The sequence below is a fragment of the Ostrea edulis genome, chromosome 3 (genome assembly GCF_947568905.1).
Source record: "Ostrea edulis chromosome 3, xbOstEdul1.1, whole genome shotgun sequence".
NCBI classification, from domain to species: Eukaryota; Metazoa; Mollusca; class Bivalvia; order Ostreida; family Ostreidae; genus Ostrea; species Ostrea edulis.
The window spans coordinates 56373051-56400680 of NC_079166.1; the positions used below are offsets into that span (position 1 = coordinate 56373051).

Below are 27630 nucleotides of genomic sequence, written 5' to 3' on the forward strand. Positions count from 1 at the left end.
ATGAATAAATAAATTTCAGACCCTATCGTAAACAAATAGATAATGGGGAGTGGCAATGCCTGTCATCTACAATTCGGCTGCAATATGTTGTTTGTTATCTAATACTCGGAAACCGTTTTTCAAATTAAGAAAAAGTAATGTGACCGGAAGAACATTCAGACTGAAATCCGATAAAGTCACATATGGTGTGGTAATTTGAATGTCTTTTGAAGTGTTTGGAGTTTTTATTTGGTTTGTGATTGTACCTTCAGAAATTTCCATTAGACGTTTATAGTAAGTTTTTCCTCCTCTGACACAGCGGTCACCACGCTTCATCGAAAAGATTATGTGAATAAAACTTTTAAACTGAAATGCAGCAAAGTCACATATGGTGTGGTGATTTGAATCTCTTTTGAAGTGTTTGGAGTTTTTGACTTTGGTTTGTGGTTATACCTTCAGAAATTTTCATTATACGGTTAACGTAAGTTTTTCCTACTCTGACACAGTGGCCACCACGCTTCATCTAGAAGATTATGTGAATAAAACATTCAAAATGAAATACAGCAAAAATACATATGGTGTAGTGATTTGAATGTCTTCTGAAGCTTTTGAAGACTGTTTTACTTTGGTTTGTGATTGTACATTCAGAAATTTCCATTCCACGTTTATAGTGTTTTCCTCGTCTGAGGCGATTTCAATATAAGGGATATATAAATTGTTGACAGTCCCACCCTTCTCTCATATGATTATAGTTCCTATGTTTTACAATATGACATACAGTGTAACTACCAATCATTCAGTAGTAAAATGAAATACATGCAGCGGTTGTGTATGGTTATGTGATATTTACTCTTCAAATTTTTATTCACTTTATGAGTAAAATGATGGAAGTTTACATATGCATGCGTTACACGATGATAACGCAGACAAGCATACCTATTTTTATCACAATCAATCAAAATAACATCATCCAAAATCATCCAAAGATTATCCAAAGTTTCTACAATAAGTAACAACACACATTTTAACATGCACACATTACAAATGACACACAACATGAAATCGCGGACAGACATGATAAAGAAATAATTCGATATTTAGTTCCATCAATCAACTAAAGGGAATTGTCCTTTCTTCATCAAATCACATCGTTAAGAATAAAATTATAAATAATCAGATTATACTTAATATACTACATTTAAAACTACGAACATGTCCAGAAGATATAGTGGCAATACAAACATACCAAACACCACATAAACAGTACATAACACACTCTAACCAAATACTAGTATAAACATACCAAACACCACATAAACAGTGCGTAGCACACTCTTACCAAATACTAGTACAAACATACCAAACACCACATAAACAGTGCGTAGCACACTCTTACCAAATACTAGTACAAACATACCAAACACCACATAAACAGTGCGTAGCACACTCTTACCAAATACTAGTACAAACATACCAAACACCACGTAAACAGTACATAGCACACTCTTACCAAATACTAGTACAAACATACCAAACACCACATAAACAGTACATAACACACTCTTACCAAATACTAATACAAACATACCAAACACCACATAAACAGTACATAACACACTCTTACCAAATACTACTACAAACATACCAAACACCACATAAACAGTGCGTAGCACACTCTTACCAAATACTAGTACAAACATACCAAACACCACGTAAACAGTACATAACACACTCTTACCAAATACTAGTACAAACATACCAAACACCACATAAACAGTACATAACACACTCTTACCAAATACTAGTACAAACACACCAAACACCACATAAACAGTACATAACACACTCTTACCAAATACTAATACAAACATACCAAACACCACATAAACAGTACATAACACACTCTTACCAAATACTAGTACAAACATACCAAACAACACATAAACAGAACGTAACACACTCTTACCAAATACTAGTACAAACATACCATACACCACATAAACAGTACATAACACACTCTTACCAAATACTAGTACAAACATACCAAACACCACATAAACAGTACATAACACACTCTTACCAAATACTAATACAAACATACCAAACACCACATAAACAGTACATAACACACTCTTACCAAATACTAGTACAAACATACCAAACAACACATAAACAGAACGTAACACACTCTTACCAAATACTAGTACAAACATACCATACACCACATAAACAGTACATAACACACTCTTACCAAATACTAGTACAAACATACCAAACACCACATAAACAGTACATAACACACTCTTACCAAATACTAGTACAAACATACCAAACACCACATAAACAGTACATTACACAGTCTTACCAAATACTAGTACAAACATACCAAACACCACATAAACAGTACATAACACACTCTTACCAAATACTAGTACAAACATACCAAACACCACATAAACAGTACATAGCACACTCTTACCAAATACTAGTACAAACATACCATACACCACATAAACAGTACATAACACACTCTTACCAAATACTAGTACAAACATACCATACACCACATACACATCACATAACATACTCTTACCAAATACTAGCACAAACATACCAAACACCACATAAACAGAACATAACACACTCTTACCAAATACTAGTACAAACATACCAAACACCACATAAACAGTACATTACACACTCTTACCAAATACTAGTACAAACATACCAAACACCACATAAACAGTACATAACACACTCTTACCAAATACTAGTACAAACATACCAAACACCACATAAACAGTACATAGCACACTCTTACCAAATACTAGTACAAACATACCATACACCACATAAACAGTACATAACACACTCTTACCAAATACTAGTACAAACATACCATACACCACATACACATCACATACCATACTCTTACCAAATACTAGCACAAACATACCAAACACCACATAAACAGAACATAACACACTCTTACCAAATACTACTACAAACATACCAAACACCACAAAAACAGTACATAACACATTCTTACCAAATACTAGTACAAACATACCAAACACCACATAAACAGTACATAACACAGTCTTACCAAATACTAGTACAAACATACCAAACACCACAAAAACAGTACATAACACATTCTTACCAAATACTAGTACAAACATACCAAACACCACATAAACAGTACATTACACAGTCTTACAAATACTAGTACAAACATACCATACACCACATAAACAGTACATAACACACTCTTACCAAATATGTGGTACTATAATCATGATGGATCTAGTAACATGCTGGTCTGGTATTCATCTATTAATTAATACAGACTTCCATATTACTCAGATTTTTTACACTTTGATGAAACTTTTTAAAGAGATTTTTCAAATGATCGCTCTTTTTAATATTTGTAGAACTTTACCAATATAATTTTTCAAGAAAACATAACTTATGATAGATCTACCCTTAACAGACTGAACAGCACTTGTGAAAAATCATATCGTTTCGGGGATACTGGTAAAAGAACGGATCTTTGGTCCGTATATTTGAGATATTATTGTAGGTAGTGACAATCTGTATTCTTCACTGTATCGGGAAATGAGGTGGGAAATGAGAGGGCGTTTTTCGGTTTTTAACCTTTGTTGCCATGTGACCTGGAAACTTTGTGTTAACCTTTACGTGTGTTACTGAATTATTCACATGCTTCAAACCCATAGCATGCACAGCTAAAAATATCTTCTTTACATGTTACTACTACAATTAAGAGCCCTACTGTCCTTATTGAGAACGTTTGTGGTACATTCTTTTTAAGATGTATTTAGTGACCCTCACATTTTCTCAGCTTTCGACCATCTGTTAGAGCTGTTTTTGGCTTGTGGACACTATTAACCACCCCCATCCCGTTTGCTAAACGATGCAACGTGATTTTTATTGTAATCGTAGGCATTACTAAAACAAAGTTATTATTTTTTCTTATTCTAAGCTGAAATCAAACCATTTAATATTCGTTATGGCTACATGCAAGGTGAAGATAACGAACAGTGATCAATCTCATAACTCCTATAAGCAATACAAAATATATAGTTGGGCAAACACGGACCCCTGGACACACCAGAGGTGGGATCAGGTGCCTAGGAGGAGTAAGCATCTCCTGTCGACTGGTTACACTCGCCGTGAGCTCTATATCAAAATCAATATCCCAAGAACGGCTTAACAATTGGTATGAAACACGTCAGACAGCATTTGACCCAATGTGAGGTTGTGTTGACGAACTAGATCGTTATAACGACCATAGAATTTGTGAAATGCTTACTTCAATCGAGACTGTTGAAACCCCTGTACCATCAACTTGATTGTCAGTAGCTTACCTCGATTTAAAAACTGACTATACGCAAAACAAGCTCTTGCATATCGAATCAGTTGAGATATATAAACACCATATCCAGGTGATAATGGAATATTGCTACATAAATATGGGAAGTTGACGGTGGAGAAGTTGAAATCATCCCGTATGTCATACAGTTGAGTTGTCAGTTTGCCGTTAATGTCTACTTTCAATAAAATATCTAAGTATGAAGCAGAAATGGACGACTCTGTGGTGTCCTTTATTTCGAGCTCACAGGGATATATCAAATCGACATATGAATGAAAGCTATTATTGTTAATAGACAAAACGTCGTCGATTTATCTAAAAGTCGAATTGAAGGCCACAGCGAGAGATTTTTTCTTCTCACCTAGAAGTTTTTGAATAAATTCTGCTTCATATGAATATAAAAACAGGTCAGCTAACAAAGGAGCACAATTCGTGCCCTTAGGAATTTTAACAGAATGTTGGAAGACCTGATCACGAAAGACCACGAAGATATTGTCAATGAGGAACTCTAGCATATTTTTTATTTCAACTTCAGAGTACTTGTGCGTGGAATCAGAGTGGTGTTTAACAAAGTATATTTTTGAATGACTAATCACTAGATATGAATATTTCCGTTTTTGTTGACAAAGCAACTGTCTATGATGCCAAAAATCCTAGTCTTTAATTTATCGTGAGAAATGGTCGTGTAAAGTGTTGAAAAGTCATAGGTTTTAATGTTATTAATTTGGGGAAAATTCTGCGATTTCAAGTTTACTAAAAGTTCTTTAGAATTTTTTAGAATCCACATTTGATTAACACTACTTCTGGCATATGTAGTCGCACAGTAAGTTTGAAGTTTCACCTTGACAGCTTTTGTAATATTTTCGTGAGGAGCAAAGATAGGGGCTTGGTAGACCACTTACTGGATCCAGCAATGTATCTTTGTTTGTAAGGGTTTTTATGTAGTTTAGGAATCCAGTATAGGTACGGTAACTCATATTCATTCGACCCATTGATATTAAATGTGTCTAAAATTGAAGCATGGTTTTGAAGAATTTCATCTTTTGAAAGGGTAGTTGGAGTATAAGTATGATTACCAAAAGTGGAATTAATGCCAAGTTTGTTTAAAATACAGTTGTAATAATGAGCCTTACAAACAAAGATAATGTTGTTAGTAGCTTTGTCTGCTGGAACCAAAACATATTCCTCATGTAACCTATATAATTCTTTTATAAATTCTGATTTACTAAACACAGAAGGATAGATGGAACGTACTATTGTTTTCATGTGTCTAATGCGGGATTTTAATATCCCTCTTATGCTTTTAACCCATTCTGACAATGTATCAAGTTCTTCTTTTTCATATTTACCCCATCGTCTGGCATAATCTTCCAATTAAAAGACCGAGGTTCTCTGTATTTAGGATCTTTAAGAATAAGTGATTTGAGGTCCTCATTTTCAACTATATCAACATCACCAGTAATGACATGTCCAGCTGAACTGTAGTTGAAAGAAGATGAAGAACAAGAACGTGTAGGTGGATTACGTATAAGATGGTCGATATCTAAGCACTGCAAAGTTTGTTTATAATTAAAAAGTTTGGATGCAATAGTAGAAGTATTGCTGTAGGAAATACAGGGTGAAGATTTGAAATAAGTTGGAATACACGACTGAACGCTTTTATGACGAAGAATGTTGCTTATGTTGACGGCATATATTCCTTTGTTCGTAAATTTGAGCTTAAGGAACTGACGGCATGATTTGGAAGGAATATCATCCATGGTCCGTGCTGGTTTATAGAGCCTGTGGTAGGCAACATCCATAATCATAGAGTTCAGTTTATATCCAGGTGTTGAAAAATCCAAGTATATACTAGCCATAGCTTGCTTCTTCAAATAACGTGTGTAAAACTCTTAATGGAATAGAGTAAAGTTTTGTACGAATATGATATGGACCTAATTGTCTGTTGACGTAAGGCAAAATTGAATCAAACGTGACGTCATTTATATTTGATCTTTTATATGAACGATGTCCATGACTGCGTTTCCGTCTTGGGGTGTTGGGAAAAAGTCCCATCACACTCACGTTATTTCCTTGTGGACTAGTCAAATTTCCCACATCATATACATTATCATTGCATCCATAAGGAAATGCAGTGCCTAGGGTCCTTATCCAGTGAACTTCTCGTTGTCTACGAAAAAGGGGTGCTTAAAGTAGGATTGTTTGTGTGATGGTATTTTTCCTTCTAAAATCCTTACCCTCATGAACAAGATGGAGTGGTCTGGTGCATTAAAATGCTTGTAAAGAAGTTGGTTACCACCATTATTAATTTGAAATCTGTGCCCCGATATTCTTTTATTAAGTGAACCCTTGGTTTCTCTCACATAAATTAAGCCACACAGGTTACACTCAATGGCGTAGACAACGTTAGAAGATTTACAAGTCAGATTATCAATCGTTTTGGTATATTAACTACGTCCAGTTAGATTACTACTAAATGCATTTTTAGTGATCAGTATATCACAAGTTTTGCAATTTTTTGCAGACCATTTTGAGGTTGAACACATGGGGTCTGAAAAGGAATTATCAAATCTATCTCTTAAAGGAACATGACAGTCTTTAATTTGGGTATAAGAATTTTGGTTTCTGTACCAAAGCTGACGATTGTACATACGACAAATCTTTGATATCTCGAAGGATAATCCGAGGGACACCAACCGATCTGTAGGAGCCTGTGTCCCTTATAAACTCCACAGAGTGACACCTTTTTATACTGGGCGACGTGTCAGCCAGTATTGTTTCGTTATTGTGTAGATTCATGAAGGAACATATATCGAGCGACAAGTATCCTCGAGGACAGACTGTCCACCATCAGAGATACAAATTCGATGGTTAAATGTAAAGTGATCAATTTCATATCTCTCAAATACAGTATATACTTATCGGAGCTACTTAATCCTATACCCAAGGATTCTATGTCATTTTCCATAATACATATTCAATAATGTATACCTAACCGAATACAGCTTTCAGCCACGGTTTTGGTCTGTTAGTAGAGTTGCACATGGTTATTGCTATATCTATGTTTGCAAAATCACAGCGACTTATTGATTGAGAACAATTTTAGTGATATTAAACTTTGTTGTTGATCTATTTACTTGTTGTCAAATATACCATAATTACATACTAGTCACATGCCCGTCAATCGTACTTCTTCAACACAACAGAGGCACTTAGATGCATGGACCAGTACTTTCTTTTACAATCGCTTCTATAAAAAATAGCAAGAAAATAAACCCATCCGAAATAAAGATATTTTATTGTTACTTTATTTTATTTTTTAATGAAATTGGAGAACATAGAGCTTCGCAAGGATTGCTAATCTTATTCAATTTCAACTTACAGTTTTTCGCTTTTTAACTGATTACTGCCAAATAAGTCACAGTATATATTATGTATTGCAATATGTTTCACATTCAATATACATTATACTTATCATACTAAACTATTGAAGTGCATAAGCTAATGACTATATATTTTGATGTATTGTAACATGTCTGAAATATCTCTGTAATTGAATTGAAACCTGTATCCATACTTGTAGACACTGTAATGAATGATTTCCATTTTCTCTTATCATATAAATGTTTATCTGGATCATCTTAACATGCTCGCTACAAGCAGAACGTGTTTTACTGAATTTTCTATGTATCTGGTTATATATACAATATTTCTGTGTGAACAGATGACTTCCTACAATTTATATTGAAAACTGAATTTTGAGGTATGATTGTTATGTTTGTATTATGCTGTTAATTCAAAACTTCAATTGTATGTGAACTCTCTCTCTCTCTCTCTCTCTCTCTCTCTCTCTCTCTCTCTCTCTCTCTCTCTCTCTCTCTCATACCATGTATACAATATATGTTAATTATATATATTTGTCTGTATATATGTACCATGTGAACGAGTGAGCCGATATGTTATATTTACAGTACTTTCTTTTGTTAGGAATTTATCGTACAGAGGGGCATGGCAGACGAGCCGTGCAGCGACGAGACGGTCAAGCCCCTCTGTACAATGCATTTCATACAGACGAAAGAAACAGCCGTAAATTTATTGTGTCATAAATATTCATAAAATGAAAGCAAAACTGAACACGATCTGACGACATAAGTCTGAGGTTCTCAAAAGTTAGAATCGCTACATTGGACATGGAGATCAGTGAAATTAACTTTTTAGAGTTTCAAATTGATTAGATGATATTACGTTATCTCATGTATGCGTCGTGATGGATGATTTAAAAAAGCGCGGAGGAGGAATTTGAGCAAAATAAGTATTTCGCAAACTCACGCTACATACAACACGTGCTTTTTGCAGTTACAATTTATTACCTTGGTAGTACAGAATCATTGCATGTATTTATATTGATGTTTGAGTGGGGGATTGAGACTTCGTCCCTTTTCGCCACAAATTTACAAGACGTTAGTTATATAGATGATAAACTTGAATACATTCAAACCCTGCACAAAACACATTGAAAGCGGAAATAATCGAGATTATTTGAGTTTATATCAAATAGTCCGTATTAATTTTGATACACCCTGTAGGTCGAGTCTACGTGACTTTAGCGGCTAGATGGTACAAGTTAATTTGTATGCACTACGTCACACTCGGTACTCCCTGTGATCGAATCCATTCATTACACTTTTTCCAACCGAAGCATCAACGTGGTTCTTGTATTAGAGGCGGAAACCAAGCACGTGGCCGAAGTTTTTCTCTCCCCTTTTTGGATCTATTCCCTACACATAGCTTTTTGACAATTTTTTCCTGCATTAGGAATGCCACCTAAAAAACGAGCAGCGACCCAGAGATCTCCGGCCAGGGGGGTCGGGATGAAACGTAATCGTCGGACAACAGCTCAACTCCGGGAACGAAGTCCAAATCACACGGCCACACCTTGGACGGATCGACTAGCCCCTGCAGAGGGGCAGCCACAGCCCCCTGAGGAGGTCCCTCGATTCCCAATCGATACATGTACACCGGATTACCCGGGTGAGTCTTGCAATTTTTTGTTGAACCAAGCGGCATATTTACCCCTGGCTTTACCTTGTCAAATTACATCTACATGCGATGATATCGGCAGTCATGTCCCACTTAAACTCAAGCAAAAAATATGGGAGGGGGGATTTATTGATCTGTCTGTCCTACTCAAATCTGCTACGGAATTGGAGCAATTTGAGTCCCACGGGGATTTACAACTTGTCAATGGCAAGCTATGCGTAGTCAAGCGCCAACTTAACTCATTTTTTAGCATAGAAAAGTGGACATCAGCCTTCATGATTTACATGAGCATTGTACTTCAACATAGTCAAACAGCCCAAGAAATGCTTAAGTACATGCGATATATAAGGCTTGCAGCTAATCGTTCACAAAATTGGCAAAAGTATGACGACCAATTCCGACTCCGTAAGGCCTCCAACCCTGCTATGTCTTGGGGCAAAATTCACAGCGAATTCTGGTTGATGCACATAAACAATCAATCAAATTTCTCTCATTCCTAGAAGGTGTCAAGCGGTTTATAGGTGTCTCAATATATCAAGACTTCCTATATCTTACCAATTATTTGTTAAAGTCTTTCGTGCTTTAACATCAGTATGTCGCTCGCCTCTTTTCTTTTTTTTTTTAATCATGTCTTATTTTTTTCAGCAGCCTTTTCATTGGCATTTTTACGGTTTGCGCAGTCAGTAAGTTTTGTCATCGTCGATTCCACAAGTTTCTCAAAACCAGCTAGGTCAAGCGTTGATATTTTCACATAGGTCCAAGACCAACTAAACCGGCAAACCCCTAGTTTGTCAAATTATCTGCCCAACACTACTAATTAAGGCATATTTATAGCCCCCCTCCCATTACTTATATATTGCTCTTTTCATGCGGATGGCACTCCTACTACACGTTTTCAGTACCGAGAAGATATTGGTATGTTGCCCATATTTGCATGATCAAAATTCATGGCTAGCCAGGTTAGAGGTTTGTACATTGGACACAACCATGTCATCAAGGCTACTGAGATTGAGTTGTTCCGAACAAATGGCACTCGTTTGTATGTCGGTCCTGGGAAATCAATTATTTCTCAACAATATCAAGCGGCCTTGGATTTTTTTTTTCTTTTTCTTTTTCTTCAAATGTCAAGGTTTTTCTTTCCCGCCGCACAAGTAATTTATCTGTTCGTGCTTGTTGCTGTTTGCCAATTGTGCATTTACTGTAATTTTTGTGCAACTCCAGTTTCAAGTACTGTGGTTTGGTCAAATGACTTATTCTTATCCATATAATTCTTTATTGTATTTTGAGTTTCACTCAGTTTTTAATCCTACAAGTTTTTTGTGGGGGACACTGTTCCAATGTCTGTGGCCGAACTGGGGAGTCGGTAATGGTATGTGATGACTGTTTCTGCTCCAAAACCTGGTTGTTTCCCCCACCTGCTTCTAAAGCAGGGGGCAATTTACAGTACTAAAAGTCGTACAAGTTAAAACAAGTAAACTTATAGTGGGGCCACCACCGGGGACGGTTGGGCCCACATCCACCTCACTTCAGTGAGGGGATGCTACAGTCTGATGCATGTTTGGGGCTTATGTCCAACATGATAATGTACATACCAGGTAGCACTGCAGGAGACAGGGTGAGAAGGGCGGGTCTCGCTTACCTCCTTAGAACGCTGTCGTCCGTTCAGGTCTGGGCACTGAATGTTTTACTCGGGCCCCCCAGTGTACCCCTTACAAGTTAAGTTAAACTGGCTCACTGGGCGACTCCCCAGTTACCCCACAAAATTTTCACATGCGGCCGATATTGTCCATTTCAGTATATCCCGAATGTGTCATTGCTGTTATATGAATAAATTGGTAAACGTTGCTTGTGTCTGTTATTCACTGCAATGAGTCATGGACTGTTATTACAGCAGTTTTTTTGGTTTTATCTATCAGGCGGATTCTTTAATTAATCGAGATTATTTGAGTTTATATCAAATAGTCCGTATTAATTTTGATACACCCTGTAGGTCGGGTCTACGTGACTTTAGCGGCTAGATGGTACAAGTTAATTTGTATGCACTACGTCACACTCGGTACTCTCTGTGATCGAACCCATTCATTACACTTTTTCCAACCTAAGCACCCACCCACCCTCCCCCAATTTTAATTTGTATATACATGTTCTTTCCTTTTGGTTCTGCTGTTTCCTTCTCTTTCATAGGTTTCGCAACAGACGAAGACTCCCAACAGGTTACCTGGATAAAGTAAATGGTAAAGCCTGGACCACACCAAGTGTGACTGCATTGCCATTCGGGATGGAGTGCCTTAATAACAACTTTTTAAATGTTAAGGGGGAATTTTTAATATTAAGACAAATTGTTGATACAGTGTATTTGGGTCTAATTAATTAGACTGTCGCATGTTTAAGGGGGGGTTGGGGACTGGGGAGTCGGTAATGGTATGTGATGACTGTTTCTGCTCCAAAATCTGGTTGTTTCCCCCACCTGCTTCTAAAGCAGGGGGCAATTTACAGTACTAAAAGTCGTACAAGTTAAAACAAGTAAACTAATAGTGGGGCCACCACCGGGGACGGTTGGGCCCACATCCACCTCACTTCAGTGAGGGGATGCTACAGTCTGATGCATGTTTGGGGCTTATGTCCAACATGATAATGTACATACCAGGTAGCACTGCAGGAGACAGGGTGAGAAGGGCGGGTCTCGCTTACCTCCTTAGAACGCTGGCGTCCGTTCAGGTCTGGGCATTGAATGTGTTACTCGGGCCCCCCAGTGTACCCCTTACAAGTTAAGTTAAACTGGCTCACTGGGCGACTCCCCAGTTACCCCACAAAATTTTCACATGCGGCCGATATTGTCCATTTCAGTATATCCCGAATGTGTCATTGCTGTTATATGAATATATTGGTAAACGTTGCTTGTGTCTGTTATTCACTGCAATGAGTCATGGACTGTTATTACAGCCAGTTTTTTTGGTTTTATCTATCAGGCGGATTCTTTAATTAATACGAGTAAAACTCCAGATTTGATATTAAAAATGGCTGAGTTTTTCGGCTAACACGCCACTTTTTTCTCAAAACCTAGATCTTTCATTGTGTGTGTGTTAATTTAACACATCAATTATGATTTATTTATATGTTGCATTTCTTATGTTTTCATCATTGATTAATGTCAAAGCATTCTTATCGATGTTCATAGTTTGGACATTCTAGTACTGTTCTATGGAAGTTATTGCACAGCTAAGCCCCGCCCCTGGAAGTTATTGTTTGTTGGATTTCTGTCAAAGGTTTTCTGTCATATTTGATTTATGGCTAAGATCAAAGGAAAAAGTACAACATCATGACACAAACGCAATATATACATGTAACATATAGCAACATAACGTTTTCAGATTCTCAGGATGAAGACGGTGCTGTATCTGTGCTTGGTGCTCTTCTCGTATCTTCTGTTTTGTGAAGAAAGCGAAGGGAATGTAAGGCTATCAAGGAATCACCGTGGTGGGTGTGTTTGTAATTGGAGAGGTTGTACATGCCAATGGAAAAAGAGAGATTTGGTAACATTGAAATACTAGTCTAAAGCTCACGCTCAGGCTAGTAAGATAGATGACTGTAGTTTTGTTTAAGCTGTTATGATATGTAAAGTCATCAAATCTTAATACAGATGCTCCCGAAGTATTCCTTTTAATATCATCAGTCTTTTCAATCATATAAAAACAATGCTTTTAGACGGATTTACGTATAACTTTGTATTGCTCATCTCTATCTGATTGAATGTTAAGTTAACGCTTGTACAAAACCAATTTAGTTTGAAATATGTATCATATATTATATCAATACATCTACATGCATGATCTCTGAAGTAAACTGTAACTTTTAACTTCTAAATTATAGGAAGAAAGTGAAAGAAATGTTCCCAAAGCGCAAGATAAAGCAAAGGTAAATTCGCTTTAATTAGATTGTTGGGTTTAGGCAAGAATTGTGCGTATATTTAGAATTAATAAGTATTCCTTATTTTCCTACAGCGGGATGATTGATTTGACGATACAATGGAAAGTGAATACGTCGAGCAACGTTTAGGAGATGAAACGCAACAAAGTTCAACGTCTATGTCACTGTTCCTCTCTTCTTCTAATTCTTAAATAAATTATCTGTATGCAATGTCAACACATTGATTTGTTGTAAGACATATCTTTTGTATATGATATATAGCTACTGAACCGGACTGATGTAAAAGTCAGTAACCATATCATCTAATGCATGTGAACAGACAACGCATTTACAATGACTAGAAATGTTAGAATACATGTACCCATATTAAATGAGATATCAATTACACAACAGGTAAAACAGGAAGTTGAACGTTTTGAGTTTTGAATTTATACTATCAAAGTCAAAGAAGATACTGATTGGAATAAATTTTGCTGGGCATAAAATTAAGTTCCTGTCTAATTACTGTATTAGGTAATTCAAATAAATTAGCAAAATGTTACAATCCTTCCAAAATTGCCTTCGAATGGAAATATCATATATGAATAATGACTTGTCCCCCTTCATTGATGACGTCGATAAAACCCATTCTGAAAAAATGTTACAAAGGCGGAGAAAAAACAGAGAAGGTTTATTAATACCTTGTTAATTGCATTGTACTTTAACGTACACTTTATTGTTTTTATAGAAGATAAGTTTTAATTAGATCCTGGAAAACTTTGTATTCATAAATATGATATCCCGCCATGATACAGGACACCCGCACCTCATTTTCTCTCTAATCAAGGTTTTAAATACAACGCTCAAAAGAAAGGTGTATAAAACAAATGTATTATGTAAACAAGTTGTTTGCTTTAAGAGAGGACTGCAATATGTGCACCATAGCCATGCGTCTCTTACTGAACCGTGATCTTCCAGGTCAGAATAGCCATGCGTCTCTTACTGAACCGTAATCTTCCAGGTCAGAATAAACATGCGTCTCTTACTGAACCGTAATCTTCCAGGTCAGAATAAACATGCGTCTCTTACTGAACCGTAATCTTCCAGGTCAGAATAGCCATGCGTCTCTTACTGAACCGTAATCTTCCAGGTCAGAATAAACATGCGTCTCTTACTGAACCGTAATCTTCCAGGTCAGAATAAACATGCGTCTCTTACTGAACCGTAATCTTCCAGGTCAGAATAAACATGCGTCTCTTACTGAACCGTAATCTTCCAGGTCAGAATAAACATGCGTCTCTTACTGAACCGTAATCTTCCAGGTCAGAATAAACATGCGTTGTAAAAGAGTTTTACTTGATATCTAAACATCCAAATATTTCGTTAAGTCATGTTGCTAAAGCTGTAATGATATATAATGCGTATGAAATATTTTCATCTTTGTCATTTAACCATAGATTGAAGAGTCGTCTTTATATTTAATCTGAACGATTAAAGTTCGCATTTAACAGGGGGAGCGATTTGGTTTAGAAATTAACGTTTAAGTTTAATACCTTAATCCATGGGCATTAATCTGACAACTAAATACTTTAATCCAATGATATAAATCTTGAAACCGTTGATGCTTACAAGCTTAAGTGTCGTTATTTCCTTTGATACAACTCCATAGTGCAACTTCACCAATAATGTCCATTTTAAGATATGAACAAAAATATATACTAATCAAACTGTACATCTTTGGCGCTAATAACAGCATCAGGTCAAGAACTCCTTAGGCGTGGATGTTGAATAAGTTGTTCTGACAACTGCAAATTCTTCCGGTCAGGATTACCTTGTTCTGCTCCAGCAAGCTGTGATTGTTCTGAAGATTTGTTCTTTTAGTCCGATAAAACAGCGATAATCTGTATTCTGCCACATGTGCAGTGTGAATATACATGAAACGAGAATTTCATTGTTTGCGGTACCGAATATTGATTGGATTAAAACGGTATCCATTTCTTATTGACTGACTTGACAAGGAACTTTCACGCAAATTTTGGTGCTCGTCTCACCGAGTGAAGTATTTATCAGCTAGTATCTCCAATAATACTAAGCGAAGCTCGGACGGGCCGAAGTCCCGTCCGCGAAGCAAGGCTCTAAAGGTAACAGGCATGTAAAAGAAAAATTGAGAAAATCAGCAAAGGATTAGAGATAATCTCTACATACGTTCAATGAAAACTTTGTGATCCATATGGGCGCCACCTTATTGTTTTGTTCATTAGTTGCTTCTACAGTTATTCGTATTTTGATCTTGAATGACAAGACATACGTGCAATGTGTAATTCAAACACTCAGTTTGTTAACAATGAACGGTGTAATTTTTGTTGTTATAGTTTTTAGCCAATCATTAAATAGAAAAGTAGTAATACAACTAAATAGATGAAGGAGTTCATGAGTTTCCTTAAATAAAAATATACGATATATTTACCACTTTTTACCACTTTACATTTGTTGATTATTTTTTGTTTAGTTTTAGCTGTCTTTTGAATATTGCAAACGGGATGTATTGTTGTTTTAACTGTTGATTTGAAAGACGAAGAAAGTCAAAGCTACATGTGACGTCACAATGTACGGTTTACGTCGGCAGACGTTATTCCAAGCGGTAAAGGAATAGGCGGATCCTGTAATTATCCTCCAATACCCCCTTTTAATATTTAGATGTTGCTGGGCGTTTAGCGCAAGGGGAATTTCATATATATTTAAAATAAATTATGATTTACCGTACTTAACAGAATGATTATCATTTGGGACACACCAGTGACCATTCCATGCTTCGCTCGGTCCAACGGTTACACCGTATGCATATTACCTTTTTATCCTATGATACTAGGGGTAAAATAATTTTACCCCCTCCTTCAGTTCCAAATTTGTGTGATTAAGTACAGTGTATTGTATTTACAAGTGTTCCATCACAAATCCCAGACACCCGCACCCCCGTTTCTAAATTGCTGGATCCATCCTTGGAAATGTTGTTTGAATTATAAAAGCGCAGATCGAAGCGTTATTTTAAACTGAGATTTTTCTGAGTCAGCCAGGAAAACAGTACCTTCATTTCTATCATATGAAAGGTGAAGATAACTAACCGTGATCATTGACATTCTGTAAACACTAATATACTAAATATAAAATAACGTAAAATGATTGTTCTGTATAGGGACCGTAGAGCTCTTACTTGTAGGAGTTGTATGTAAAGAAGATTTTCTCGTTGTGATTGATATCGGTATGAAACATGTAAAGAATTCAGTAACACCCATGAAACTTAACAGTCCAGCTTCCAGGTCATATGACAACAAAGGTTGAAAAATGCCGTTTTATTTCCGCACGTCATTTCCCCATGCAGTGAAGAATACGTATTGTCACTGAAATATACAGTCCAAGCCGTAATCGTTTTTGGTCAGCATCCTCGAAAAGATATGATTTTCAAAAGATACAATTCTGTCTATGAAGTGTAGATCTGTTATAAGTCATGTTTTCTTGAATGATTATATTGGTAACGTTATTATAGCACTTTCATGTTAAGTTTGTGAGAAAAAATGCCCGGAATTTAGACATCGATAAATTCTTCAAAAAGAATGTTTGATTCTTATAATTTCAATTTGTTCACTGTATTAACAATATCAAAATTTGCCGTTTCCCTGCACTGCGTTATTTGATTTCAGGCGCGTATGATAAAGAACAGTAGTAACTCTCACAACTCCTATAAGCAATACAAAATAGAGAGTTGGGCAAACACAGTAAATCGCGGTTTTGGATTTATTAATGTGTAAATTCTCGTTCACATTTATTCACGTCCAATCAAAACAATTGTAATAAATAACATTGGAATTATACAATTTTGAAAACAGTGATTATTTAAACAATCTTTAAAAAGTTGTGTATATGTATATGTAAACTTTTATCATTTTATTCAAAAACTGATAAGAATTTGAAGAATGAATAGCACATAATCATACACAACCGCTACATTAATATCATTTTATTACTGCATGGCTGGTGCTTACGCTGTCATATTGTAAAATATTGTAACTATATTCAAAGAGCAAAATATGAGAGGATCCTCACATCTACGGCCGTTCGAGCTAAGCATAGGTCTAAATTTGTGGAACCTCACCTACAGCTGGTGACGTATCAATATGAGTGAACAATTCCCGAAGAATAATTTTATTTTCATCCCGACCCGACCATGGTACAAACTCTCTAAACCATAGTCAGTAAACACGCTTTACAACGTAACCACCACCATTTTTATCACTCAGTACAATAGTGTATCACTCTTCTCACCAATGTAGTTTATCGATACTTGTCGTTTTTGTGTGGTATTTGTTTATGTAATATATGTCTCTTGATAAAGACGCGGGTTGCGTCGAAAATTTGAGTTTTAAATAACCAACAGTGTCGTGGCCTTTTCAGCGCTTTTATAAATTTCTTTACTGGCCTTGTATCTTCTCAGATCCGACACTTTAAGAAAGTAGGGTGTTGTTGGGTTTTTGTGCTTTTATATATATATATATAAACAACATACAACTTGAGTTTCAGTTTTAATATGTAATTACACACTACATTTAATTCAAGTGTTTAATTGACAATATAAACTCTAACAGAAAAACGAAGTTTCGATATCCGTAAAACTGAAAACATCGAAAGAGAAAAAAGCTTTCGATAAATAGCTGGGAAAAAAATTGGGTTTGGTAAATTTTAGGTGGGCCGGTCGGCAATAGCAAACAAACAAAATTTTATTTTAGGCCTTGTCATTATCATACAGGATTTATAAAGCACCAAATATAATGTAAAATTCCTCTAAAAGCGTTATACAGGATTACTTAAACATGTACAGGTAAATGACGTAAATTTGAAAATGTGCAAAAGATATCACTTAATAACTATGGATGAGAAACATCAATTAAGATTATCAATAAATTAAGAAATGTAAGCATGCGAAATTTAATATTTGCATGAAAAACAAATACAACATTGTATAAGTCAATATATTAAGATGAATAAATAATTAAAAGTAGCCATGATTTGTATTTTTAAAAAGAGAAGTTTTTAACACGTTTTAAATCGACTTAGATTCGTTTCAAATATCATTGTTGCAGGCAATGTGTTTCACAGTGCTACGTACGTGTGCTGAGCGAGACAACTCGAGTTTCATAACATAGTGAGTTGGCTGGTATAAACACTTAGACAAATTCTTAATTGTAAATAAAGCAGTGTCGTTTGTTTCATAAGACAAAGATACATGTACCGTCAGGTAAGATCTTTTTTAAAAGACCCACTCCAAGATGTAACGTATCTCGCTCTGACTGAGAAATGATTCTTCGTCGGTGATAGGTGTTGTCACTGAATTATATATATTTAATCGTTATGCCCCGCCTCGAATATGGCATGGGAATATAGTGTTGGCATGTCCGTTTTCCGTCCTTCCTTCAACACTTTGCGTTTAGCTCAGTTTCAAAGCAACTAATATTTGTATGTAAACTGTTACACTGATATGCATTAGTGGTACTGTAGCTATTAAACTGTGGCATTATCATTTTTTTTTTACCTTGACCTTTCATGTAACAGTAATTCCATCCTCATGTGACGTCATACGATTTCACAAAATCAGTTATTTATTTAGATTTATGCATGATAGGGACATAAATTTTGTTGGAGTCGTTTCTGATATTTATTGTAAAAAATCTAATCATAAACTATTTCAAAAGTCAAAGTTATGTATAAATAATCCATGATATGTGTCAAAATAGAATCAAAGAATAGGAACTCTGTTTTTATTGATTTCTTTATCAAATGTCCTATGTGATAGTTTTCCTTTATTTTTCACAGACATTTTGTATATGTTTGTGAGGAAACAGCTTCATGAAATTGTTATGAATACTATTATGTTGTCATAACCAGTTTTTATGAAATTTTCATAACACTGTGTTAGGAAAATAGCAATTTTCTGATGTTGAAATATGATTCTGTTTATGTACGACTCGCATCTGAAAAAGTGTGATGAGTTATATATTTTATTTCACGATTTATTAGTTTTAACTCTAATAAATGGAAATAAATACATTCTTTATACTTTTATCAGATACAACTGTGAGGATGGAGGAAATGTTTGCCTATTTCTGATTATGACCGGAGCATAGAGTTATTGCTATGTACGTTTGTGATATCCATGTATATAATGAGGATCTGCATTTAATGTGCGCATAACGAGCAGTGACCAATATCATACACAAAACTCCTATAAGCAATACAAAATAGATAGTTGGGCAAACACGGACCCCTGGACACACTAGAGGTGGGATCAAGTGCCTAGGAGGAGTAACTATCAATTGCATAAGTTGTTTGTTTTCGTTTGTAAGAAGTAATTGCTATGTATCTTTATATCAGTTTTCTTAGAATTTTGGTAACTTGGAATTATATTCAGAGTGAAATGAATGAGTGCTACTTGAGTCAAAAAATTAAAGATTAAAAAACACTTTGAAACAAACGTGACCTTGTTAGAAAAAGTCCCTATGCCATAAAAATGATGCATTAGATCGATAAGGGAGAGTGTTTGAAAGGTTTTTCTTATTTATTTATATGAGTAAACAACTGATATTTAACTGCATTAAGGTGGCTCACTACACCCAGAAGTAGTTTCTCAAATCAGTACGAATTGATTTAGGTTTAAAAGTTATGATATAAGTATATATGCCAAAAAGATTTATCTGTATAAAAATCTAAAACCACGCTAGAATAAGTTCACTAACTGCTTAAATCCTGGTACATTGTACTTATCTAATACAACAAAGTGAATTTCCTATCGAGAAAACACTACATCTCTCTCTTAATTCATTGAGAAGATGAATGAAAATGTGTGCAGCAACTTCCTCTCCATTGAAAAAGCTACTTTTTTTTTTTTTTTTTTTTTTTAGATGAAAGAGATATTTCCCCTCAATCTCTCCCCATGGCCACCCTTAATCTGAACAATTTTCTGTAAGAAAGAAAAGGCTCAGTATATTTTTCCATATCATAAAATGGGAAATTCAACTCATTTTCCATTGTGAATGGGACAGAATATCGGGTCATGAGAAGGTACCGATCAGTCCCTGTTTAGCGCACCCGAGCTGAAAGCTCAGGTGAGCTTTTCTAATCGCCCGTTGTCCGTCGTATGTCTGTCTGTCTGTCTGTCAGTCTGTAAACTTTCATACTTTCGACTTCTCCATAACCACTGGTATAATTCATCATTAGGTGAAGGGAATTCAAGTTTGTTCAAATGATGGGCCATTCCCCTTCAAAAGGGAGATAATCAGAAAAATGCAAAAATAGGGTTGGGGTGATTAATTTTTTTTTCTCAAGAACCACTTAGCCAGAGAAGCTGAAATTTACATTTTTGACATAGTGAAGATTCAAATTTATTAACATCATGATCCTCAGGGATAGGGTGGGACCACATTTTACATGCGAATATATAGGGAAATCTTAAAAGTCTTATTCTTCTCAAGAACCACTGGGCCATAAGAGTGGAGATTTACTTGACAGCTTGCTAGTATAAAGTAGGTTCAAGTTTGTTAAGATCATGGCCCTCCGGGATAGGGTGTGGCTGGAATACATGCTGATATATAGGAAAATCATATTCTCCAGAACTAATGGGCAAATTGCAACCAAACGTGGTCCAAGTTACCTTGGGTGAAGGAAATTGAGTTTGTTCAATCAAAGGTGAGATAATCACAAAATGCAAAAATAGGGTGGGGTCATTTAAGGATCTTCTCAAAACGCGCAGGGCCAGAAAAGCTGAAACTTAAATGAAAGCTTCCTGACAAAGTAGAGATTCAAGTTTATTAAAATGATGACCTCCAAGGGTAGGGTGGGGCCACAATAGAGGATCAAGTTTTACATGCGAATATATAGGGAATTTCTTTTAAAAAGTCTTCTTCTTAAGAACCATTGGGCCATAAGAGTGGAGATTTACCTCAAAGCTTCTAGGTATACTGTATAATCTCAAGGTTTTTTTTATAGATCATAACCCCCAGGGGTAGGATGGATAAATCCCTGTTTGCCCAACTGCATTCCTTGTGGGAGTGATGAAACTGGTCACTTTTCATTATCTTTATGTTTAACATGCATTGGTTTTTTGGAGAGTACAACTGTTTATGATCTCCCCTTTGATCATATTTCTTTCAATAAATGATTGGTTCCCGTGAGCATTCGGTTAGAATAGGTCCTCAGTACCCCTTGATTGTCGTAAGAGCTGACTAAGTGGGGTGGTCCTTCGGATGAGACCGCATAAACCGACGTACTGCATCACAACAGGTATCACACGATAAAGATCCCTCCATGCGCAGAGGACATACAATGTAGGCCTAGATTCCCCAGCCTTTCACCGGCATGGTGATGTCTCCATATGAATGAAAAAATCTCGAGCGGGACGTTAAACAATACATAACCAACCAACCAATGATTCGTGTTCCTTCATTATTACATTTTTTTTTTTTTTGGTTAATATCAAGAAAATTCGAAATTTATATGAGGCTAATAGAACAAATTAAATTCCGAGGTAGGTGTATTACATTATATATCATTCAGTACTTGCAGACAATTTCAATACCCGTCAATCGATCAACTTGTGAATACAACAAAGAAAAAGAAAAAGATAATGGAGGATTCAACAACATATTCAGTACAAATACAACAAATGAAATATCGGAAAAACAATTTAATAAAGAACATCGAAAGAATAAATTCCAGGTTCTTTAAAGAGTAATTTTGTGTCTAACAATAAAAGAGGAATAGACGACAGAAACCATGCATGTTAGTGCACATCTTCTTCATCCATCTCTGTTGGGCTTAACATTTCCCCCATCTGAATAATAAGCATCATCATTCATGAAAAATATATATAAATTTTCAAAACAAAGTTATTTCAGATAATACAAACTTACTCGTTTTCCCTTTTCCATAGGAGCATTTGCAAGTTCCGACTGAAATAGGTTTTTAAAAAGTCAATATCAAACACAAGTAACACTATATGACGAGAAACCAATGTTAAATAGAAGTATTTTCAGAACATCTTATTCTTGTATTCTTCTCAGTATGTTGTCGGCAGTCTAATAAATAATGACAAACCAGAGAAATTATTATTACAAAGTGTTAGTTTTTAATGTTTGATATACTATGAACCTTTTTTTTTTGGGGGGGGGGGGGGGTGTTGCATGATTAATCTATTATTTTTTTCAGTTTAACTTTCGATGATTTTTCACTCGTATTGAGGTATCAACAAATGTAGGTAAAATACCACAAATATATGCTTAACGCCCATGACCGTAGTAGTAAAGGCTCTACAACGTGTTAACGCCTAACCGCGACTCGGGAACTCTGGGGTTTTTTCCTGATCATATCCGATAGACCCGTAATTGCCAAGCTTTTGGTGAGGGAGCAATCACTACCTAAGTTTAAGTCTTAGGGTTGGCTCGAGCGGTGCTCAAACTCGAGACTCCCGGTTACGAAGCGAATGCTACACCACTAAATTACCGCGATCTGTTGCTACATAGGTGAAATAATACAGTTACTAAGATACAAAAATAAGAGTCATACAATGTACTACTATATGAATATATTACATTACATATATGGTGTTTATATCTCTCAACGTATTCGATACGCAAGAGGTTGTTTTGCATATGGTCAGTTTTTAAATCGAGGCAAGCTACTGACAAACAAGATGATGTACAAGGGTTTCAACAGTCTCGATTAAAGTTAGCATTTCGCAAATTCTATGGTCATTATAACGATCTAGTCAACACAACCTATTATTGGGTCAGATGCTGTCTGACGTGTTTCATACCGATTGTTAGACCGTTCTTGGCACACCAGTTTTGATTACGGATAACTACATTTCACTGATCAGGATCGAGGGCTCACAGCGGATGTGGCCTTTTTCGACAAGGGATGCTTACTCCTCCTAGGCTCCTGATCCCACTTCTTGTGTGTCCAGGTGTCCGTGTTTGCCCAACTCTCTCTTTTGTATTGCTTATAGGAGTTATGAGATTGATCATTGTACGTTTTCTTCACCTTTCATATATACGAATTAATTGAAGAAAGCTATCACTATTACTATAACATACATAATATGTACTCCAATATTACGTATATGTTGGTAAACTTTTCTCGAGTACCAAGAGATTTGGTGCCGAGTGAAGCGAGGGATCAAATGGAGTGGCGAGAGAAAAGTTTAACATCCTCAGTGCATGCTCGGCGCTTATTAGCTGCAATAATGTAGCCTCGTCCGATTTTTTTTTTATTCTGACGTTTTCGGGATAGGGCTACAATTCCATAGGATCTCCGTAATGGTGCAAAATAATTTTATGAATAACCGATAAGTTCCTTGTATTAGTCCCAAATGTTGTTTACACCAAAAGGAATACCACTTCGTCTGCTCCCCCATGCTTGTTATCGCGAGTTCTCATAGGTGGATCTACTGAAAAAACCTAAACATTGACAATCTGCGGGAAAATGTAGTTACTCGAGCCACTCCGACAAAGAAAGAAAAATCATAGGGTTGCAGAAAGAATTTACACTCGGCTGTTCGTTTTTGAACTTGATATTATTAATAAATCTAAACCTTTTCAATATCCAAGAAATAGCTTTTCTCCTCCGTACTTGTCCATTGATGTAAAAACTACCTTATATGGCATATGCGAATAATTTGACGATCGGAAGTTGAAACTTCGTACATCAAACATGGCGCACAAATATGAATCGAGAAAATGGAATATATCGAAATAAATAAATTGAAATTGTTGAAAACGGTAGAATAGAGACTCACAAATCGTAAGATGCAGGTTGTAATTTATCTATTGACTAAGAAACATAGAATATCATTTTACTTACGTAACGAAAGTCAGCAAATGTTTAAAATGATTGAAAATGTTGTAGGAATGAATCACTTCCGCATTTGCACCATTATGGAGATCCTAAGGAGTTGTAGTCCCCACCCCCCACCCCCGAAAAAAATCAGAGAAGGCCACATAATTACAGCTAGTTTCACACGAGTTCTTGTGGTTTCTTCTAACGTATAACCCTTCTGTATTTTTATCCTTAAAAATCATCAGAATTTGTCTTGATTGATGCGATTTGGTACAGGCTGGGTTTGATATTTAGTACCCACAAGGGAAGTATACCTGTATTCAACAGCCAGTTGTTTTCTACGGATTCAAAATATCTCCATTCATGTTCCTAATAGTAACCTTTTAGACATTTGTGAGGATTTTTTCGGGCATGATAGAGAAAGCGTGCATTTTCTATATTATCTTCGGATATGTGCTGTTTGAGTGACCAGCAGAAACATGCTTATAGAGCGATATAAAACTGTTCCTGTCTCTTTTCAAATTATTTCAAATGACGAGTTAGATTTCTGGGTGTGAAGCTTTGTAAACGAACCCCGAAAATAGAAGATGGTGATTACTCATTTTATACTATTCTAATGAAGTGTTAGAGGTTAGAGATGGGGTGTAATGGAGACTGAGAGAGAGAAAGAGAAAGAGAATAAATATTCTAACTCGAGTATGGATTTACATGTATATCACTCTATCACCATAATTATCTGATCTCCTGTTTCTGTTGGTTGTCCAGGTCACCCAAACGTTTGGTTGTATTCAATGTTTACTAAATAAGTGGAAACACCATGTTCAGAGAGCATGTCACCCTGTCCTTGATTACCAATAATCACTAATACTTATTGGCTTCATAATGATACATGTAATGACAGGGTTACTCAACCATGACGCGTGGACTTTCATACACAGGAAGGTTCTTAGATAATTATTGGACTTTGGAGACTACCTAGCGATTTTGTTGAAGCGAAATTCTTTGTTGGAGGCGTGAAACATGTACTTATAAGCAATAGAATAAACATGCAAGTCAGAATAAAAAGGTTAACGAAGAGAATCATTTCATTACCAAGTCCCTGTCTGAGCGGCAGCGACAATCCCATCCCGACCAAAATCCACAACAATGTTTCTTTTTCCCTTTAGCTTTGCCCTCTCCTTTGTCGAAAAGGCAATGGAGGAGCAACACCAGAACTAGATACATAGCCAACTTCATCTAAATTCAAAATAAATACAATGATACAGAAATGTAAAAGGCAATGGAGGAGCAACATCAGAACTAGATCCATAGCCAAATACATCTAAATTCAACATAAATACAGTGATACAGAAATATATGTCGTTACCCACATATCTAAGTAACCAATACCAATAAATGTGTTGGGTGGTCTTACCTTTCTCAAACAGTTGCTGAGTTTGAGTGTTGAACATCCTCGCATTTGAAATATATAGTCCAAGTGTAAATTCCAGATGCTACACCAGTGCAAACGCGGCATGTAATATGGTACATGTACTTGATGTAAATAATTCTGATATTTTCGTACTGAAGTTGTGCTATATTGATGGTTTATAGACAGGTGCATATATGTACTTGTTGTTTCATTGCAGCAATAATTCAATAAATCAGAAAACATCGTGGAGATATGGAGACGCTGGATGAAAAAAAAATACATCTAACTTAAAGGCAAAATAGACCAGAGAAAGGCGTTTACAATTGCACATTTGAATGTTTATTTTACAATCATTTTTTTCTTCAAAAGGTTTTTAGAATGAAGAAAAACATTTGCCCACCTGGCTAATGTTACCTGTTTTATTGTTATTGATTAATGGGGATATTATTCGTTACCTGAACAACATAACCAGAGTATACATACACATCGGAGAAATATCGCAAAACGTATTCTAATTTCACACTATAAGATGAATAACAGTTTCTATGCTTGAAATTAATTTTTATATCATCACTTGATATCTAGAAACGTAAAATCACCGCCTGTGAATATATTCATTGCCATAATTAAAAAAGATACTTTTTCAAAGACGAGTCGTGGTATTTCGAGGGGAGTTTTAGAGTAAATAACTACGACTTTGTTTATTAATTATGAATGGAATATACAGAAATACTTTAGGGGATAACATGTAAATTTCAAACTAAACAGGATTATTTTCAGTAACTAGTGTAACCTCTCTTCACCCAAATGCATCATATTAAGCATTTGATTAAACGCTCAGCTGAATTTGATATTATGGTAGAGAATGCCACCCCTGATGCTGTGAATGTAGGACAGAAAGTCACAGGAGAAAAAGTCATGGACAAAATGATCATGAGCAAAAAGTCACAATAAGAAATTTTATGAAAGTAGGACAAAATATCAGAGGGCAAAAAGTCACAGGACAAAAAGTCAAAGGACAAAAGTTCACAGTTTATAAGAAATTAAGACAACAAGTCACAATTAGAAATTTTATGAAAGTAGAACAAAATGTCACAGGACAAAAAGTCACAGTTTTTAAAAAAAATAAAAAGTATTAATTTTATATATATATATATATATATATATATATATATATATATATATATATTAAAGTATATCCTTTTTTTGTAAAGTTTAAGAAAATATATATGCCAAATTTACATTTTCTATGAGATTTTGATAATAATCATCAGATTATTATTCCTTTTATCATATTTATTGCAAAATATTATTTTGATTTTTAAAAAGAGATTTTTTTATTGAGATAAAAGAAAAATAAGCTTTATGATTATTTGGTTTAGTATACTACATATTAATGATATTCAAAACAAAATCTGATGGCAGAATTATGGTTGTCTTCCTTTCATTCTAGATTATTGTCAAAACAAGAAGTAAGTGAACTGTCATATACATAATGTAATAAGAATGATGACATGTATTTATGTGTTACGGTTTATTCCCACTTAGCCAACATTTTGAAAAATCCTATTCCCACATAGCCAACATTTTGATTTTTACACCTAAGTGATCAGCAAGCTATAGTCTGTTTTCACAGGTAAATGTTTTACCTGAGAAGGACTTGTTTAAAATAAAATGAAAACAAATAAACAAAAGCATATATTTATGTTAAAAATGGTTATGAACGTTAGGTAACATAAATACATATAAAAGTATTATACTGATTGATATATAAATCTACTTTTCAATATCCAGATTTGTACATGTAACATATAATTGATAAACAAAAAATTGAAATTATCTGTTATGACATTAAAAAAAAAGATTAATTGTGTAAAAAAAAAATAAATAAATAAATAAATGAAAATAAATAAAATCTTGAAAAGAAATATAGATCTGCATTTCTTTTAAACAAGTTTTTACATTAACCCTATTATAGACCTGATTAGAATATTGTACATAGTAATAATTATTTATGGTT

The 27630-nt window shown here is 35.3% G+C and overlaps 2 protein-coding genes across 4 annotated transcripts; one reads left to right on the plus strand and one right to left on the minus strand.

The window, feature by feature from the left end:
• Positions 1 to 8977: 8977 nt before the first annotated feature.
• On the plus strand, positions 8978 to 11256 carry LOC130052644 (uncharacterized). The gene has a single exon (XM_056158208.1). The coding sequence runs from the start codon at positions 9190 to 9192 to the stop codon at positions 9910 to 9912; it is 723 nt and encodes a 240-aa protein (XP_056014183.1). The 5' UTR covers positions 8978 to 9189; the 3' UTR covers positions 9913 to 11256.
• A 10778-nt stretch (positions 11257 to 22034) lies between these two features.
• LOC125673453 (uncharacterized) lies at positions 22035 to 25810 on the minus strand. 3 transcript variants are annotated; one of them, XR_008801008.1, is made up of 4 exons: positions 25570 to 25612; positions 25292 to 25435; positions 22276 to 22314; positions 22035 to 22196 (listed from the first exon to the last, which is right to left on the minus strand). XR_008801008.1 is itself a non-coding variant. In XM_048910024.2 (4 exons), the coding sequence occupies exons 1-4, from the start codon at positions 25800 to 25802 to the stop codon at positions 22146 to 22148; spliced, it is 423 nt and encodes a 140-aa protein (XP_048765981.2). In that variant the 5' UTR covers positions 25803 to 25810; the 3' UTR covers positions 22035 to 22145. The 3 variants fall into 3 exon arrangements, 2 of the variants coding, with proteins under 2 accessions (XP_048765981.2, XP_048765980.2); XM_048910024.2 differs by lacking the exon at positions 25570 to 25612 and adding an exon at positions 25614 to 25810; XM_048910023.2 differs by having other exon boundaries at positions 25566 to 25673.
• Positions 25811 to 27630: the final 1820 nt, after the last annotated feature.